General features: G+C 50.4%; 2 protein-coding genes across 4 annotated transcripts in view; both read right to left on the reverse strand.

The window, feature by feature from the left end:
• DHRSX (dehydrogenase/reductase X-linked) overlaps window positions 1–16,461 on the reverse strand; it is a 274,696-nt gene extending 258,235 nt beyond the window's left edge. Inside the window, exon 1 of the mRNA XM_025372286.1 lies at window positions 16,310–16,461. Within this exon, the coding sequence (XP_025228071.1) occupies window positions 16,310–16,418 (109 nt within the window). The 5' untranslated portion in view covers window positions 16,419–16,461. The remainder of the gene's footprint in view (window positions 1–16,309) is intronic.
• ZBED1 (zinc finger BED-type containing 1) lies at window positions 2,749–16,469 on the reverse strand. 3 transcript variants are annotated; one of them, XM_025372283.1, is made up of 2 exons: window positions 16,310–16,469; window positions 2,749–5,749 (listed from the first exon to the last, which is right to left on the reverse strand). In XM_025372283.1, the coding sequence occupies exon 2, from the start codon at window positions 5,693–5,695 to the stop codon at window positions 3,611–3,613; it is 2,085 nt and encodes a 694-aa protein (XP_025228068.1). In that variant the 5' UTR covers window positions 5,696–5,749; window positions 16,310–16,469; the 3' UTR covers window positions 2,749–3,610. The 3 variants fall into 3 exon arrangements, with proteins under 3 accessions (XP_025228068.1, XP_025228069.1, XP_025228070.1); XM_025372284.1 differs by having other exon boundaries at window positions 2,749–5,746; window positions 16,310–16,453; XM_025372285.1 differs by lacking the exon at window positions 16,310–16,469 and adding an exon at window positions 15,720–15,948.
• Window positions 16,470–16,762: the final 293 nt, after the last annotated feature.

Here is a 16,762-nt window from a genome sequence, read left to right on the forward strand (position 1 = left end):
ACACAGGCCCTGACGGCAACTATGTCGGGGTGAAGGAAATGTCTCTACAAGAAATCCTCAAGGACTAGAATTACTCCTAATGGGAGAAACGTGTAAACATGTCCCACTTAAATGAACACCATGATGCAAATGCTCAGTTATGAGGACTGAAAATGAACCCCTTTCAACCCAAAACATGCAAGAAAAAGAAATTCGACATTTTACTGATGCCTAAGGGCAGGCAGTCAACCAATAGCGCACAGAAAGGCAAGTCTGGGCAGAGGGGCACATTCCGGGCAGAGGGGCACATCCGGGACTTCCTGTGTTTCTCGGGGGGGCCATTGTTTCCTTAGGAGGGAGGAAAAGAGGGAGGGAGGAAGGAAAGCAGAAAGGGAAGGAAGAAAAAAGGGATGGAAGGAAAAGGAAAGAGGAAGTAAGAGAGAAAAGGGAGGGAGGGACAGAAGGAGGGACGGAAGGAAGAAGAGAGGGAGGGAGAGGAGGAGGGACAGAGGGAAGGAAGGAAGGAGGGAGGGAGGGAAGGGAAAGAAGGGAGGGAAGGAGGGAGAGAAGGGAAGGAGGGAGGGAGAGAAGGGAGGGAGGGAGGGAGAGAAGGGAGGGAGGGAGGGAGAGAAGGAAGAAGGAAAAGGGAGAGAAGGAAGGGAGGGAGAGAAGGGAGGGAGAGAAGGGAAGGGAAGGGGAGGGGAGGGGAGGGAAGGAAGGGAGACAAGAAGGGAGAGAAGGGAGGAAGGAAGGGAGGAAGGGAAGGGAGGGAGAGAAGGAAGAGAAAGAAGGAAGGGAAGGGAAAGGAAGGGAAGAGAAGGGAGGGAAGGGAGGAAAGGGAGGGAGGGAGGGAGGGAGGGAGGGAGGAAGGAAGGAAGGAAGGAAGGAAGGAAGGAAGGAAGGATTGGTTGGCTGAAGAAAAGGGAGGGCTGGAGGGAAGGAGGAGGGAAGGAAGAAAGGATGTGACAGGAGATGAGGAAGACAGAAGAGAGGGGAGATAAGGAGGCTGCGGGGAGAGGGAAGGCGCTGATGCCATCCGGATCCATCCAGGCTGCCTCGTCCATCGGGCCTCCTTTTATACAACTATCCACTAAGTGAAGGAACTGGCAAAAGTCTCTGCTCCCAGGGAACGCTTTCACCAGCTGCCGACTTGATTCACATCGGTATTTTGATGCCAAAACACCCGAAAGTACATCATAACTTGAGGATTGACAGATGAGAAAGAGGAGCACAGAAGTGACTGCGGGTGCCCTGGAAAAAGTTGCTTTAAACAAGGACCACAACAAAAATAAAAATAGTAACAACAAACACCCTCCCTCCACTCCCAGAATCAAGGGGTTCAGACCAGACCAGCTGCAGTCCAGACGGACACGCGGCAGACAAATGAACGAGCAGCTCATGTAGTTCTCTGGTTTATTGAACAACAGTCCAACTTTAAAGCATTAAATAAGAAGCAACCATTTAGGAGGGGAACAATGGCTTAAAAATAAAAATGAAGACAGAGCCGGAGCAGTTCACATTTTTCACATGAGTGACGAAAAGCAAATGATTGAGACGGAAAGGGAACGTTGGCAATGCTACAGAATAGGGGCCCCGGAGGCATGGGCTGCCCTGCGTCCCCAGCCTCCGGGCAGAACAGAGAGCAACCCCAAAGCCTGCCCCACTGTGTCCCTTCCAGCTGCCCTTCTGCTGAGAACACCCGGAGCTGAGGCTTCCAAGTTCATGGCAGAACCGCTTCCCTTAAAAAGAAAGCAAAGGTTACGTGGATTTCTCCCGCGCTTCCTTCTCTAGACTTACACCGGCTCAGGACGTAAGGATAGAATTCTGTGCTGCTTGTAGCCCTGAGAAGTCAGCAGCTGTGAAATGCAGGTAGTTCCTGCTTCACCCTCTGACACCCAGAGTTCTTCGGGTCTTGGCAGAACATTGCCTGGAGCTGAGTGGGGTCATCCCTCCTAGACACCGTCCTCCCCAGCCCACCTTGTCTTCACGGAGGCAGAGAACCTGCTGCACGTAGAATCCAAGCAATACGCTAAGCTTCATTAAGTATTTTTCCTCCGGTTAAAAAGCAGTTCTACGTGTTGGAAAACGTCTTTGTTTCCCTGAATGACTGAAAGCAACTCGCAAGAATCCAGCCACGGAAAACCCCTCCGGTGGCAATATTTTAAAATTCATTTCCCCTGTGGTATTGAGTTTAAAAGAGAAGCAGCAAGAGTCCTTTCCGGTAATCAAATCAAAAACACCCTATGTGGAAAAGCTGGCCGCACGGAGGAACTGGACTTTTAGGGCTGACACACACAAGACACAACCTCCAGACCCGTGAGCCGCCCACTTTTGTTTCGTTTTGTTTTGAGACAGAGTCTCACTCTGTCACCCAGACTGGAGTGCAGTGGCGCAGTCTTGGCTCACTGCAACCGCCGCCTCCTGGGCTCAAGTGATTCTCCCACCTCAGCCTCCCGAGTAGCTGGGATTACAGGCGCACGCCACCACACCTGGCTCATTTTTTTGTATTTTTAGTAGAGACGAGGTTTCACCACGTTGGTTGGCCAGGCTGGTCTCGAACTCCTGACCTCAGCGTGAGCCACCACCCAGTTTTCAAGGACCAACTGCACAACGTGAATTTTGGCAGGGAGCAGGAAGCAGGCTGACAGCAACCTGTCGAAAATACAACACAGTCCACACCGTTTTTTTGTTTGTTTTTTTGTTTTTTTTTTTTTTTTTTTTTTTTTTTTTGCTTTTTGTTAAGTACCTGCATTTTTTACTCATCTGTCACATTTTTAACCAAACATTAAAAAAAAAAAAGTCTCTCAGGTCTCTCTTTTGAAGAAGGGCATTTTGGCTAAAAGGTCTCTCCCCATTTCCCAGAAGCAAGAGGTCCCCGCTTGCATGAGAATGTAAACATGAATTCAGTGATCTGGACCTCACAGAAGTCACGCATGATGATCAGGAAAGGTTCGTTCGACGCCACCCAGCATGTTCCTGTGTGTCTTCTAAGCCCTCCCAGGGAGAGCTTGAATCAGATATGGTACCGTGTGGGTCTCGCGTATCTGTGAAGGAACAGCTCCTCTAGGCTCTGCTGCATGCGGGGCGTTGAGCATTGCAATTCCCAAGCAGGAGTCGTCAGGGCCCCGGGAATAGGGGAGGAAAGGAAACCCACTCAAAGCCGCCTCTCTTGTGTCTTCTTTCTTCTTTTTGAGAGAGTCTCGCTCTTGTCGCCCAGGCTGGAGCGCAGTGGAGCGATCTCAGCTCACTGCAACCTCCACCTGCCAGGTTCAAGTGATTCTCTGGCCTCAGCCTCCAGAGTAGCTGGGATTACAGGAACGTACCATCATGCCTAGCTAATTTTTGTATTTTTAGTAGAGACAGGTTTCGCCATGTTGGCCAGGCTGGTCTCCATCTTCTGACCTCAGTTAATCTGCCCACCTCGGCCTCCCAAAGTGCTGGGATTACAGACGAGAGCCACCACGCCTGACCCTCTCTCGCTTCTCGAATCTCTGTCCTTTTTCCACCTTCTAGGTGTCAAAGACAGTGGATGGTCTCTGAGGTTCAAAACCAAGCTGACCAGGTGAGTATTTACAGCAAAGCATCCAATGGGCTGCTGCGGGGATGACCTGTAAGACAAGACGCTTCCTCGCTACAGGAAGCTGCTGTCCCTGATGCCAAAGAAACCGCCGCTGACGCCGTCCCCCAAGGAGAACACCTGCTCCTGGTCCAGGCCCCACTCCCCCTCGTCCTGGTCCTCGGGTTCCGCCTCTGCCCCACTCCGGGCGTTCTCATACAGAAACACCTGCTCGTCCACGTGCGCGGGGGCCAGCCGGTTCCTCTTGGCGCTGACCACGTTGGCGGCGGAACCGAAGAGACGCTCCGGTGCGACGCGCGTGGCTGTCACGCACCAGTACTTCTGAAGCACTTTGGGCAGCAGGGGGAAGAGGGCCAGGCGGTCCGACCACCACTTGAGGGGGTCTTCGTTGAGGCCGAGCACCTTCTGGGATTTGAAGTTGCTCAGCTCCTCCACCACCTGGGCGTGCCATTCTTCCTGGTCCTCCACGCCGCCCGTCTGGCAGAAGATCTCCGCCAGCATGTTGTTGATGACGCTGGTGGGCGGAGGCGTGGACGTCCGCATGAGCTTCTTTACCGGAGGCTCCTCGGGCACCGGGAAGATCTTGTCCTCGGCCGGCCGGTAGCCGCCGTCTTTGACCTTGTCCAGCAGGCCCTTGGCCTCTTCCACTACGCGGTTCTCCACCTGCTGCCGCTCGAAGGCAGAGAGGAAGGGCAGCCTCTTGTAGCGGGGGTCCAGGAAGGTGGCGACGTTGAGAAACATGTCAATCTCAGGCGTCTCCTGGTAGGTCTTGGAGAGCTCCTTGGCGATGACCTCCTTGGCCATGCTGAGCTCCTTGGAGTCGGTCTCCTTGATGTTGAGCGTGGTGTTGAGGAGCATGTGCAGCAGCGGCTTCACCATGCTGATGGTGGGGTACCTGGAGGCTGACAGCATCTCGGCCACCTGCTTGAAGGGCTGCAGGAGCTCGACCAGCCCCTCGATGGTGGCCCACTCGCTGGCCTCCAGCATCAGGTGGTGGTTGTTGCTGTCCTCCACCAGGACCCCGGCGATGACGAACTGCTGCTCCTTGAGGCGCTGCAGCATGGCCAGCGTGCTCCCCCACCAGGAGACGCGGTTGCTCACCAGCATGCAGTGGGCCACGTTCTGCTGCTTCTGCTTCTCATAGAGCATGTACATGGCCACAGCAGACTGCTGGAAGTACTCCACCAGTTTTCGGCAGCGCGACAGCAACGCCCCCAGCTTCGGGAGCTGGAAGGCCTGCTGGATGCCGGCGTTGAAGGTGTGGCCCAGGCAGGGCATGTGCACGGCGATGTCCAGCAGGGAGCACGCCTTCACGATGTCCTTGCCGTAGTTGGTGGTGGCCCCGAAGACCTTGGCGCTGATGCCCCACTCGATGAAGACCTCGTAGAGCACCCGCGTGATGGTCTCCGCCGTGTTCTCTTCGGGCACCTCGAAGGTCTTCAGGCAGCGGGAGCCCACGGACAGGCAGTTGGGGGCGCCCAGGCCCAGGAAGTGGGCGGCCAGCGTGACGTAGGCACGGTTCTGGTTCTCGCTTCTCCACATGTCAGTGGAGATGCCACACCAGGTGGCCTCGGCCAGCTCCTTCAGGATCACCTCCCGGACGGCCCCGTACTTCTCAGGGATGGCCTTGGTGGAGATGTACTTCCGGCTGGGCAGCTCGTACCGGGGGTCAGCCGTCTTCAACAGCACCTTGAAGGTGGGCTCGTCCACGATGGAGGCCGGGTACAGCCCCTCGCAGATGAGGCCCAGCACGGCGGCCGTCAGCTCTTGCTGCTTCTTGCTGTCGTAGCCGTGGCCGGCCTTGACAGCCAGCGCGTCCTGCCCGGGCTGCTGGGACGACTCGGGCTTCAGCTTGGAGAAGGCGGTGGCAAAGGCCTCGCGCATCTGCTCCGTGTTGCTCTTGACAAACTCGCAGAATTCCTCGGGGTGGTTCTTCTCCAGGTGGTAGGACAGGTTGGAGGTGTTTCCGGAGTAGGCGATCTGGGCCATGCAGATGCGGCAGTAGATTTTCTTCCACTGCAAGATGCATCCCTCGGCATTGGTGTCAAAGCCGAAATACTTCCACACCTTGCTCTTGGCGCGGGGGTGGGCCACCAGCTTCAGGTCTGTCTGGGAGCTCTCCAGGCTTTTATTCTCCATTGCTTCTCCACTGGGGCCTGCCTGCTTGGACGGCCGCTCATGCGTGGGGACCTGCTGAGAAGGGCCAAGACAAACACAGCATGAGAAGGGACCCAGGCAGATGTGGGAGCCCTGCTGGGGAGACAGCCGGGGTGCCGGGGCAGCTCCGCGTTCAACCAAAGGGCACTGGGGCCGGACGGCTGGACCTTCCTTGCGGGTCACTTTTGCAAAGCGGAGGTGGGAAGCTAGCGCAGGAACACGCTCTTTCTTCTACGTCAATCCAACGCAGCGGTGCCGCACATGTCAAGGTACAGGTTTGCGAGTGAGCACGGCATTTTTGCAGGGCTGTACCTGACAAGTGCCTTTTTTTTTTTTTTTTTTTTTTTTTTTGAGACAGAGTCTCGCTCTGTCACCCAGGCGGCAGTGCAGTGGCGTGATCCTAGCTCACTGCAACCTCCGCCTCCCAGGTTCAAGCGATTTTCCTGCCTCAGCTTCCTGAGTAGCTGGGATTACAGGTGCCTGCCACCATGCCCAGCTAATTTTTGTAGTTTTAGTAGAGATGGGGTTTCACCATGTTGGTCAGGCTGGTCTCGAACTCCTGACTTCAGGTGATCCACCCGCCTCGGCCTCCCAAAGTGCTGGGATGACAGACGTAAGCCACCGTGCCCAGCCTGACAGTGCCCTTCTCATCGCAGGGGCTTGTTGTTCCTGTTCTAAGAGCTTTGCCAAGCACCTGCCACGTGGGAAAGCTGCGTAGATCTTTTCTGGGGACGTCACCTACATAGAAGAGTCCACAAGCGGCCAGGCAGACCCCCCCTCCCCCGGCAACCATCACAGCAAGAATCGCTGTCGAACGCCACCTGAGCTTCATTAACTGCATTAAAGAAGCCAAACAGGACCTCCGTCTGGCTACAGCCGGATTTCCTATAGCTAAGAGGCATTGCACATTCTTCTCCAACTTTATGGTTTAAAATGAAGCCATGTGGAATGTCACAGGCTTTGTTTTTAGCACAGGTACATCCGTGATCTGTAAGCACATCTGAAGAAGCATGGATTTCTCAATCCCCGGAACTTCTCAAAATGCCCATTGTATCCAGTCACACCTGTGGGCAGAAAGGCCCAACTGGGTAAATATCACACACCTGTGCAAACATCATCGGGCACTTGGTGTGGAGGCTTAGATGACCCCGAAGCCAGTCCCCAGGGTTCCTGTTGAGGTTGAATACTCACACATACAGGCCCTTCCAGGTGCCACGCAGGAAGCCACCTCTGTGACTGGGTTGCCCAAAATGACAGCTGGGCTTTGTTAAAAGGTGTAATTGTATCTGCAAGTGTCCAGTACAGCACTCAGGAGGGTAAACAACGAAACGCACCACCCAAGCACATTCAGAGTGTCAGGACAGTCAGTGCAAGGAAGCATATTTCAGTGATCACTATAGTGGGTTGAAAAGCGTCCTCCTCTGCCAAAGAAAATCTGTATCCACCTGGTACTTGTGACCTTGTTTGGAAAAAGGGTCTCTGTAGATGTATTAATAATGAAGGCAAAGATCTTAAGATCAGATTATTCTCAGTCGGGGTGGTCCCAAATGCAGTGACCAGTGTCCTTAATAGAAGACAGAAGAGGAGACACAGACACAGAGGAGAAGGCCACATGAAGACAGAGGCAGAGACTGGAGTGATGCAGCCACAAGCCCAGAGTGCCTGGAGCCCCCAGGAGCTGGGAGAGGCAGGAAGGATCCTTCCCTGCAGCCTCCAGAAGGAACTGCTAAAATCATGGTGGATTGAACAGTGGCCCACAGAAAGGTCTGTCCACATCCTAAAGCCCAGGACGTGGAATGAGATCTTACTTGGTTGTAAGAAATTTTGTAGATCTAATGAGTTAAGGATCTGGAGATGAGGTCATCCGGGATTCGGGTAAGCCCTAAATGCGGTGACAAATGTCTTTATAAAAGACAGAAGAGGAGATACAGACTACACAGAGAAGGCCACATGGAGAGAGAGACAGAGGCTAGAGTGAAGATGTGGCTGGCCTGAAGCCCAGGGACGCCGGGAGCCCCCAGGACCTGGGAGAGGCAGGAAGCATGCTCCGCCTAAGCCTCCGGAGGGAGCGCAGCCCTGAGACACTTTGATTTCAGACTTCTGGCCTCCAGAACTGGGAGAGAATAAGCTATGGTTTTAAGCCCTCCGGTTTCTGGTACTTTATTACAGCAAGATATTCTGAAGGTTAATTTTGCCCCCAATAATGAGTAGAGGTCTTAGAAAGGCCCCCCGTCTTCATGGGCAGTCGCGGCCTATGTTGCTGGCTTTCCATCAACGGTGCCTGTCCAGCGCTTTTTAGGGAGCCGCCACCATGTGCCAGGTGAACTGGGCATTACCATAGCCTAGCAGCACTGCTTCCCAAGAGTAGGGTGCAAGGATGGGGGTCCTCTGACCAACGCCAGCATCCTGGTTTCTTCTAAGGTAGCAAGCCAAGAGAATGAATAACACAGCCGGGACTTCCAGCAAACGGGGAACCCTCAAGCTGCATGTTCTGCAGCCGAGTTAGGGTGGGGCCCCTGGATTACACAGTCAGCGGAGGCAGAAAATCATCTCAAGAGGCCTCGGTCTAGCTCTGAAATGCTCGCTTTTAAGTCTGACCTGAGTGAGAGGACACAGCTGTTATCAGATCCTCCATCGTCATCATCATCATCATCATCATATTATTTGGCTGAAACAGCTTTTGGTACTTGGGGGAAAAGGTTTACATTCCATTATTATTATCTGTGCTATTAGGCTGAAAGAGGTCCCAGTCCTCAAACAAAAGTTTACATTTTATTATTATTATTATTATTATTATTATTATTATGAGGCTGAAAGCGGTTCTGGAACCTGAAGGAAAGGTTTCTATTCCATTATTTATTACTACTTCTATTATGATTAGGCTGGAAGAGGTCCCAGTGCCAGTAACAAAGGTTTATATTCTAATTATTATTGTTATGGTTGTTATTATTATTAGGCTGAAAAAGGTCCCAGTACCTGTAGCAAAGATTTTTATATTGGCACCAGGTGCAGTGGCTCATGCCTGTACTCTCAGCACTTTGGGAGGCCAAGGCGGATGCATCACCTGAGGTCAGGAGTTTGAGACCACCCTGGAAAACATGGTGAAACCCCTCCTCCACTAAAAATACAAAATTAGCCGGGCGTGGTGGTGGCACATGCCTGTAGTCCCAGCTACTCGGGAGGCTGAGGCTTGAGAATCACTTGAACCCAGGAAGCAGAGGTTGTAGTGAGCCGAGATCACGCCATTGCACTCTAGCCTGGGCAATAAGAGCAAAACTCCATCTCAAAAAAAGAAGAAAACAAACAAAAAAAAGATTGATGTGCTATTATTACTATTATCTTTAGGCTGGAAGAGGTCCCGATACCTGGAAGAAAAGTTCATATTCGGTTATTAGTATCTGTCTGAAGGAGGTCCTGAAAGCTGGAGCAAACGTCCAAATTCTATTATTATTATTATTATTGTTATTATTATTATTATTGTTATTATTGTGATTATTGGACTGAAAGAGGCCCCAGTGCCTGGGGCAAAGGTTTCTATTCTATTATTATCATTGTCGTTATTATTATTCGGCTGAAACAGGTCCTGATACCTGTAGCAAAGGTTTATATTATTATTATGATGATGATGATGCTCGAAGAGGCCCCGAATACCTGGAATAAAAACTTTCATTCCATCATCATTATTATTATTATTATTAGGCTGAAAGAGGTTCTGGAACCTGGAGCAAAGGTTTGTATTCTATTATTATGACTTTTGTTATTAGACTGAAAGAGGTCCCAGTCACAGAACAAAAGTTTATATTCTATTATTATTATTAGTTGGCTGAAAAAGGTGCCAGGACCTGTAGTAAAGGTTTATATTCTATGATTATTATTAGGCTGAAAGAAGTCCGGGTACCTGGAACAAAAGTTTATATTTTATTATTATTATTTGGCTGAAAAAGGTTCTGGTACTTCAGTCAAAGGTTTACGTTCTATTATGATCATTGTTATTATTATCATTTGGCTCACAGGTGTCCCAGTACCTGGATCAAAGGTCTATATTCTATTAATACTATTCTTATTATTACTATTTGGCTGAAAAGAGGTTCTGGTACCTAGAGCCAAGTTTTATATTCCACTATTATTGTGATTTGGCTGAAAGAGGTCCTAGTACCTAGAAAACAAGTTTACATTCTATTATAATTATTATTACTATCATTAGTATTGGTCTGAAAGAGGTCCTAGTACTGTGAATGAAGGTTTATATTCTCTTATTCTTCTTATTTGGCTGAAAGAGCTCCCAGGACATGGAGCAAAGTTCTATATTCTATCATTATTATCATTATTACTATTGCTATTGTTATTATTGGGCTGAAAAGAGGTCGCAGTACCCTGAACAAAGGTTTATATTCTATTATCATTAATATTATTATTGTTATTTGGCTGAAAGACATTCCAGGAGATGAAGGAAAGGTTTATATTCTATCATTATTATCATTATTACTACTATTATTATTATTGAGCTGAAAGAGGTCGCAGTACCCTGAACAAAGGTTTATATTCTATTATCATTAACATTATTGTTATTATTTGGCTCAAAGACATTCCAGGAGATGAAGCAAAGGTTTATATTCTATCATTATTATTACTATTGTTATGATTATTACTGGGTTGAAAGAGATCACAGTACCCTGAACAAAGGTTTATATTCTCATTAATATTATTATTATTTGGCTGAAAGACGGCCCAGTACCATGAACAAACATTTATATTCTATTATTATTATTATTATTATTATTTAGGTGAACAAACGTTTATATTCTATTATGATGATCATTATTATTATTTGGCTGAAACAGGTCTAGTACCTGGAGCGAAGTTTTGTACTGACAGCAGAAATTCCCAAACCCCTAACCAAGTGACTCCTGGATGGAGGCACAAGAAGCTCCCTCCTACATATCTCCTGCTGTCAGAATCCCATGGGACTCTCAGGTAAAGCATCGTCCACACAGCAGGTGGGTTCCACCTGAACCCACGTAACAGCCACAGCGGAGCTGGCCTTTCGTAGTGAGTACCCTCCCTCCTCCTTCCTCGCAGTGCTTCCGTGCACACAAGGCCACAAATAAAGGTTGCTGCAAACCAGCCTCTCACTGCCTCATTCTTCAAGGCTGGTGCGGCATCCCCGGGGCGGGATTGCGGGGGATACTCCCCAGAACGCCCTCAGGGGGCCGGCGACTTCACGTTTCCAATTGCACATCCATGAGAGGCCAGTAGACATGCCTCACATGACTCTTACCAGAACGACACGTCACAAGACACCAGTGTGAAGAAGCAGAGGAAGGAGACAGCCGCCGTCTATCCCTTTGTGGATGAGGCCGACAAAACCCTAAAACTCAGCCATTCTTCTCCCTAAGTTTTTGTTATTTTGGAAATGACAATCATTTTTATTTTAAAAAACATACAACACACGGCCAAAGGGTAGCAAGTTTCTGTTCGATGGGAGAAATAAGTTTCAGTGACCTACTGCACAGCGTGGTGGCTAGAGTTAATAGTGTATTACGTATTTCAAAATACCTAAAAGAGGTTTTTATTTTTTTTATTTTTATTTTTTTTATTTTTTGAGACGGAGTCTTGCTCTGTCGCCCAGGCTGGAGTGCAGTGGCGCAATCTCAGCTCACTGCAACCTCCACCTCCCGGGTTCACACCATTCTCCTGCCTCAGCCTCCTGAGTAGCTGGGACTACAGGCGCACACTGCCACACGCAGCTAATTTTTTGTATTTTAATAGAGACAGGGTTTCACTGTATTGCCCAGGCTGGTCTCAAACTCCTGAGCTCAGGCAATCCACCCGCCTCAGCCTCCTAAAGTGCTGGGATTACAGGCGTGAGCCACTGTGCCCGGCCCACTAATAGATACTTTAAATGTCTTGTGTGCAGTGTATACTGCTTGGGTGATGGGTACACCAAAATCTCACAAATCACTACTAAAAAACTTACTGATGGAACCAACCACCACCTGTTCCCCTATAATCTATGGAAATAAAAAAACAGAAAAACAGGTAAAAGAGATTTTAAATGTTCCCACCACAAAGGAAAAATAGCAGGTGATAGATGTTAGCAAGATTGAATTATTCCACAATGCCAACATATAGCAAAGCATCACAATGTGCCCCATAAATGTACACATTTATATATTTATATAAAAATATCAGTTGTTTTCATTTACATCTACCTTATATAAATACAACTTACTTGTATTTTATATTTATAGAAAAGTATAAATTATTCTAAAAATATATATATTTAATAAAAATAAAATATATAAACAATAAATAAATTACACACATTCTTGGTAGTAACATGTAACTGGCCTGTTACCATTACTTGTAAATAAATTGTTAAATATGTTTTAAATTTCTGTTTTAATGTCTAACAGGATGCCTTATTGACTGTTATAGTCCACAAAAACAAAAACTGTCCGGGGTCCTCGTTTTTTTGAAAGGGATTCTATGATCAAGAAGTTGGAGGCCAGGCGCAGGGGCTCACCCTTGTAATCCCAGCAATTTGGGATGCCAAGATGGACGGCTCACCTGAGGTCAGGAGTTTGAGACCAGCCTGACCAACATGGAGAAACCCCGTCTCTACTAAAAATACAAAATTAGCCAGGCATGGTGGCATATGCATGCCTGTAATCCCAGCTACTTGGGAGACTGAGGCAGGAGAATCACTTGAACCCGGAAGGCAGAGGTTGTGGTGAGCCGAGATCACGCCATTGCACTCCAGCCTGGGCGACAAGAGCAAAACTCAGTCTCGAAAAAAAAAAAAAAGAAGTTGGAAAACTGCTGTTTTTACTTCTACCTGATTTCTAATAGCCACTGTTCACTACTTATAAAACCAACAAGAATTAACTTTCCTTTTATAGGTTAAAAAAAAAAGTTTGAAAAGTAGGACTTCTATAAATAGCTTTGTAAGTGGGCCAGTTGGCATATTTTTCGTAAATACTCACTCCTGTGGTACAGCATTTACAAGTCCATTTTGCATCCCAGAAAGTGAAGGAATATTCTGTGGCCTATTATTTACAATAGAACTTTTAAGAAAAATTCTGTACAGTACTGGAACTGGGCTTGACTATAGGTACCATCAATTTTCTCTCCTTTGCAAAACTCACTGATGCATCAGAGAAAATGTAATTTCTAAACAGATCACCCTGTTATTAATACTGGTGGGTAGAGACTTTCTTCACTCAATACGATCATTTTCTTTTTTTTTTTTTTTTTTTTTTTTTTTGAGACGGAGTCTCGCTCTGTCACCCAGGCTGGACTGCAGTGGCCGGATCTCAGCTCACTGCAAGCTCCGCCTCCCGGGTTCACGCCATTCTCCGGCCTCAGCCTCCAGAGTAGCTGGGACTACAGGCGCCCGCCACCTCGCCCGGCTAGTTTTGTGTATTTCTTAATAGAGACGGGGTTTCACCGTGTTAGCCAGGATGGTCTCGATCTCCTGACCTCGTGATCCGCCCGTCTCGGCCTCCCAAAGTGCTGGGATTACAGGCTTGAGCCACCGCGCCCGGCCATACGATCATTTTCAACAGATTTCAGGCCATATCAATGTTCAAGTTTTGATGCCATATTAGGATATTAAATACACTGATTAAATCACCTATTTTAAAATCCAACCAACAGATACACCTTATTGAATGGGCCACATGGACAGTCTTAAGAACACAGGGGCAGAACCTTTTATAGGAATTGTCAATTTGCTTCTAAACCCCCTCTGTAAAGGCATGACCAACATCTATGATTAATGTGTAATTATCTTGTTTTTCCATGATAAACTGGAAGAAGACACCATTTAGGAGTGGATTCCAGCCGCGATTTCTTCCTTCTCATACTATGTAACTCAACTCATGTGGAATGTGTAACCCAGGCATTTCCTTTGTAAGACGTCTAAGAACAAGCTCCATTTGAAAGTCCTAAGAAAAAACTGCCCTTGCTTCCAATCTGCAGTGGGGAAACTGGCCCTCGTGGTTATTCAAACAGCTTAGCTCAAATGCCCTGGACAAAGTTCAACGTTTCCTCACCAACAGCAAAGGTCCACCAGAGAGAAGCAAATAAAAAACGCTGTTTAGGAAGCTGGCCACCAGCAGACCAAGGAAAACGGCATTCCTCCACCGATAACAAAAATTATTTTTAATCCATACACAGGAAGGGGCTCGATGAGGACAAGCTACTGAAGTTAATCTTTAGAGAAGACCATTCTGTTTCGATACACACCGGGTACAGAGTCCCTTGGCAGACACGTGACTTCACCAGAAGCTTGTCCTCTTTAACAACCTTCTGTTGTTGTTATTTAATCAATAAATGGAAAGAAAAAAAAAAGAATCCAGCCCTCCTTTCTAATGCACAAAGAGCAAGTTTTTCAAAGGCCAGCATTTTGGTGAGCTGCTGCAGGAACCCCAGCCTCTTCTGCCAGGGTCCACACAGGCCCTTAAGAAGGTTTAAAGGGACCTTTCTGTAAGCAAAACTAAAACATCATCTTCTGAGAGACGCCACACAATTGTTCGCTGGCTGTAAACCGTTTACCTTGCAACTGATTACTGACTTCAAACAAACATGCTCTCCTGCCCTAGCAAGGCCTGACTGCAGTTCCTTTACGCTCCTTCTTCTACGCACTGGTAATTATGCTAAGCAGGTTTAAAAAACAAATACTGAAGCCAGCCTGGCAGAAAAAGAAAAGCTTAGCTCACAGAAAACTCAAAGCTTTTTCTGGCTAGAGGCGGGAGAGAGTGAGGCTCATTTTAAAACACCCACTCCAGGCACGCTTCTCAAAGTGTGGCGCTGGGACCCCTGGGGTTCCCTCAGTGGGTGCAGAGTGGAAGTCGAAAGTCATTTCACAATAAGGCACCCAAGCGCTTCGCCTGGCTGACTCCCAGTCTCCCAGAGGCGTGCAGCAGTGTCTTCCAGAGGCCTCCTGACATGCCACGAAACCGTCTACAGAGGCAGAAATAACAGCTCTCTTCTTAGGCCGGACATTTAAGACATATGGGGCAACGTACACCCCCACCCCCACCACACTGACCCTCTGAACGCTCTGTTTTGGAAAACTGTCATTTTTGAAACAAAGTGTCATTTAACCTAACATGGAATTATCATTCCCTTTATACCAGTTCACAAATAATTGTTTACAGGTTTCCAGGTTTAAATTGAGACTATGGGCTGGGTATAGTGGTGCTCTGTCTGTAATCCCAGCAGTTTGGGAGGCCCAGACTGGAGGATTGCTGCAGGCCAGGGGTTCAAGACCAGCCTGGGCCACATGGTGAGACGCCATCTCTACAAAAGATTTAAAACATTAGCCAGGCGTGGTGGCTCACGCCTGTAAACCCAACACTTTGGGGGACCCAGGTAGGAGCATTGCTTCGGCCCACGAGTTTCAGAGCAGCCTGGGCAACGTAGCAAGACCCTATTGCTACAAAAAAAATTAAAACATTAGACAGGTTTGGTGGCTCACACCTGTAATCCCAGCAGTTTGGGAGGCAAAGGCAGGAAGATCGCTTGAGCCCAGGAGTTTGAGACCAGCCTGGGCAACACAGCAAGACCCTGTCCACAAAAAATTTAAAACATTAGTCGGACGCAGTAGCTGGTGACTGTAATGCCAGCACTTTGGGAGGCTGAGGCAGGACTGCTTGAGCCCAGGAGTTCGAGAGTAGCATGGGCAACATAGCAAGACTTCATCTCTACTTCCTATTACAAAAAATAAATTAATAAATTCTGAACCTGCAAATCTATGAATATAAGTAATCTTCATACACAAAACACAGTGGCGGTCCTCACGGATGAGTTCAGACAGTAAACGAGTCCTGCAAAGTTGGAGATCTGTGACTCAGAGATGTTTACAAAGGCCAAGGAAACAAAGTTGCCACTTACCGGGCCTGCCCTCCCCACCAGACCTCCGTGGCTCCCCAGTGCCCGAGCGGCCGCCCCTGCGTCCCCTCTGGAGACGTTCTCCGGAGAAGGGCCCGTCCTCACTTACCCTGGGGTGGGTGGGGGTCGAGGTCCCTGGGACGCCCCCTCCTCCCCTCCGGGGCCTGGCGGGGGCGCGCGGTCACTGGCCGACCGCAGGCGGCAGGCAGAGCCGCCTGCGGTCTGGGGCGCGGGGAGTGCGAGCCCCCGGGTCCCCGGCCATGGCCCGGAGGTGTCAGGGTGGGCCGGGGGGCGGTTGCACGGGGGCGGCTCGGTTGGAGCCCGACCCGGGACAGGCGGGGAGGACACACGCGCGGGGAGGACACACGCGCGGGGAGGACACACGCGCGGGGAGGACACACGCGCGGGGAGGACACACGCGCGGGGAGGGAAGGGCCAGGCCGGGCCGGGCCGGGCCAGCGCGGGGGGCGCGCAGAAGAGCCGGCGGGGACGGGAAGCGCGGGGCGGGGAGGTCCCAGGCGCGCACGCCCCCCGCAACCCCGGCCCCACCGCGACCCCCGCCCAGTCCCACTTCCGGGAGCGCCACCGCCTCGCCAAGGTCACGCGGAGACCCCGCGCTCCCGCCCCCGAGCCCGCCCCGGCCCGCGCCCGCGCCCACCCGGGTCCCCGGAGCCCCGACCCCCACCCCGCCCCGCTGACCTGGCTCCAGGAAGCCCCCGCGGCAACGCCGTAGCAGCTGCGCCAGGATCACCGCGGCGCCGGCCGCGTAGACCCGCAGGGCCGCCCGCGCCGCAGACAATGGCGACATGGCTGCCCCGGCCGCGCCGCCGCCGCTTCCGCGCCGCCCGCGGGACTCTGCGCCCGCCCGCCCGGACCGACGGCGGAAACGCGCCCGCCCCGGACCGCCCCCTGCCCGCCCCGGACCGCCCCGGCCTGCGGGGACCCCCCAACCCCAGACCCCGTCCGGGCCCGCTGGGATCCCGTACCGCCTGCAGGACTGGGGACCCCGAGCGGACCACCGACCCCAGCCAGGACGCCCCCCGCCAGGACCACAGACCCCAGTCCGGGCCCGCTGGGATCCCGCACCGCCTGCAGGACTGGGGACCCCCAGCGGACCACCGACCCCAGCCAGGACGCCCCGCCCCCCCCAGG

Source organism: Theropithecus gelada, chromosome X, assembly GCF_003255815.1.
Source record: "Theropithecus gelada isolate Dixy chromosome X, Tgel_1.0, whole genome shotgun sequence".
In the NCBI taxonomy this organism is placed as follows: Eukaryota; Metazoa; Chordata; class Mammalia; order Primates; family Cercopithecidae; genus Theropithecus; species Theropithecus gelada.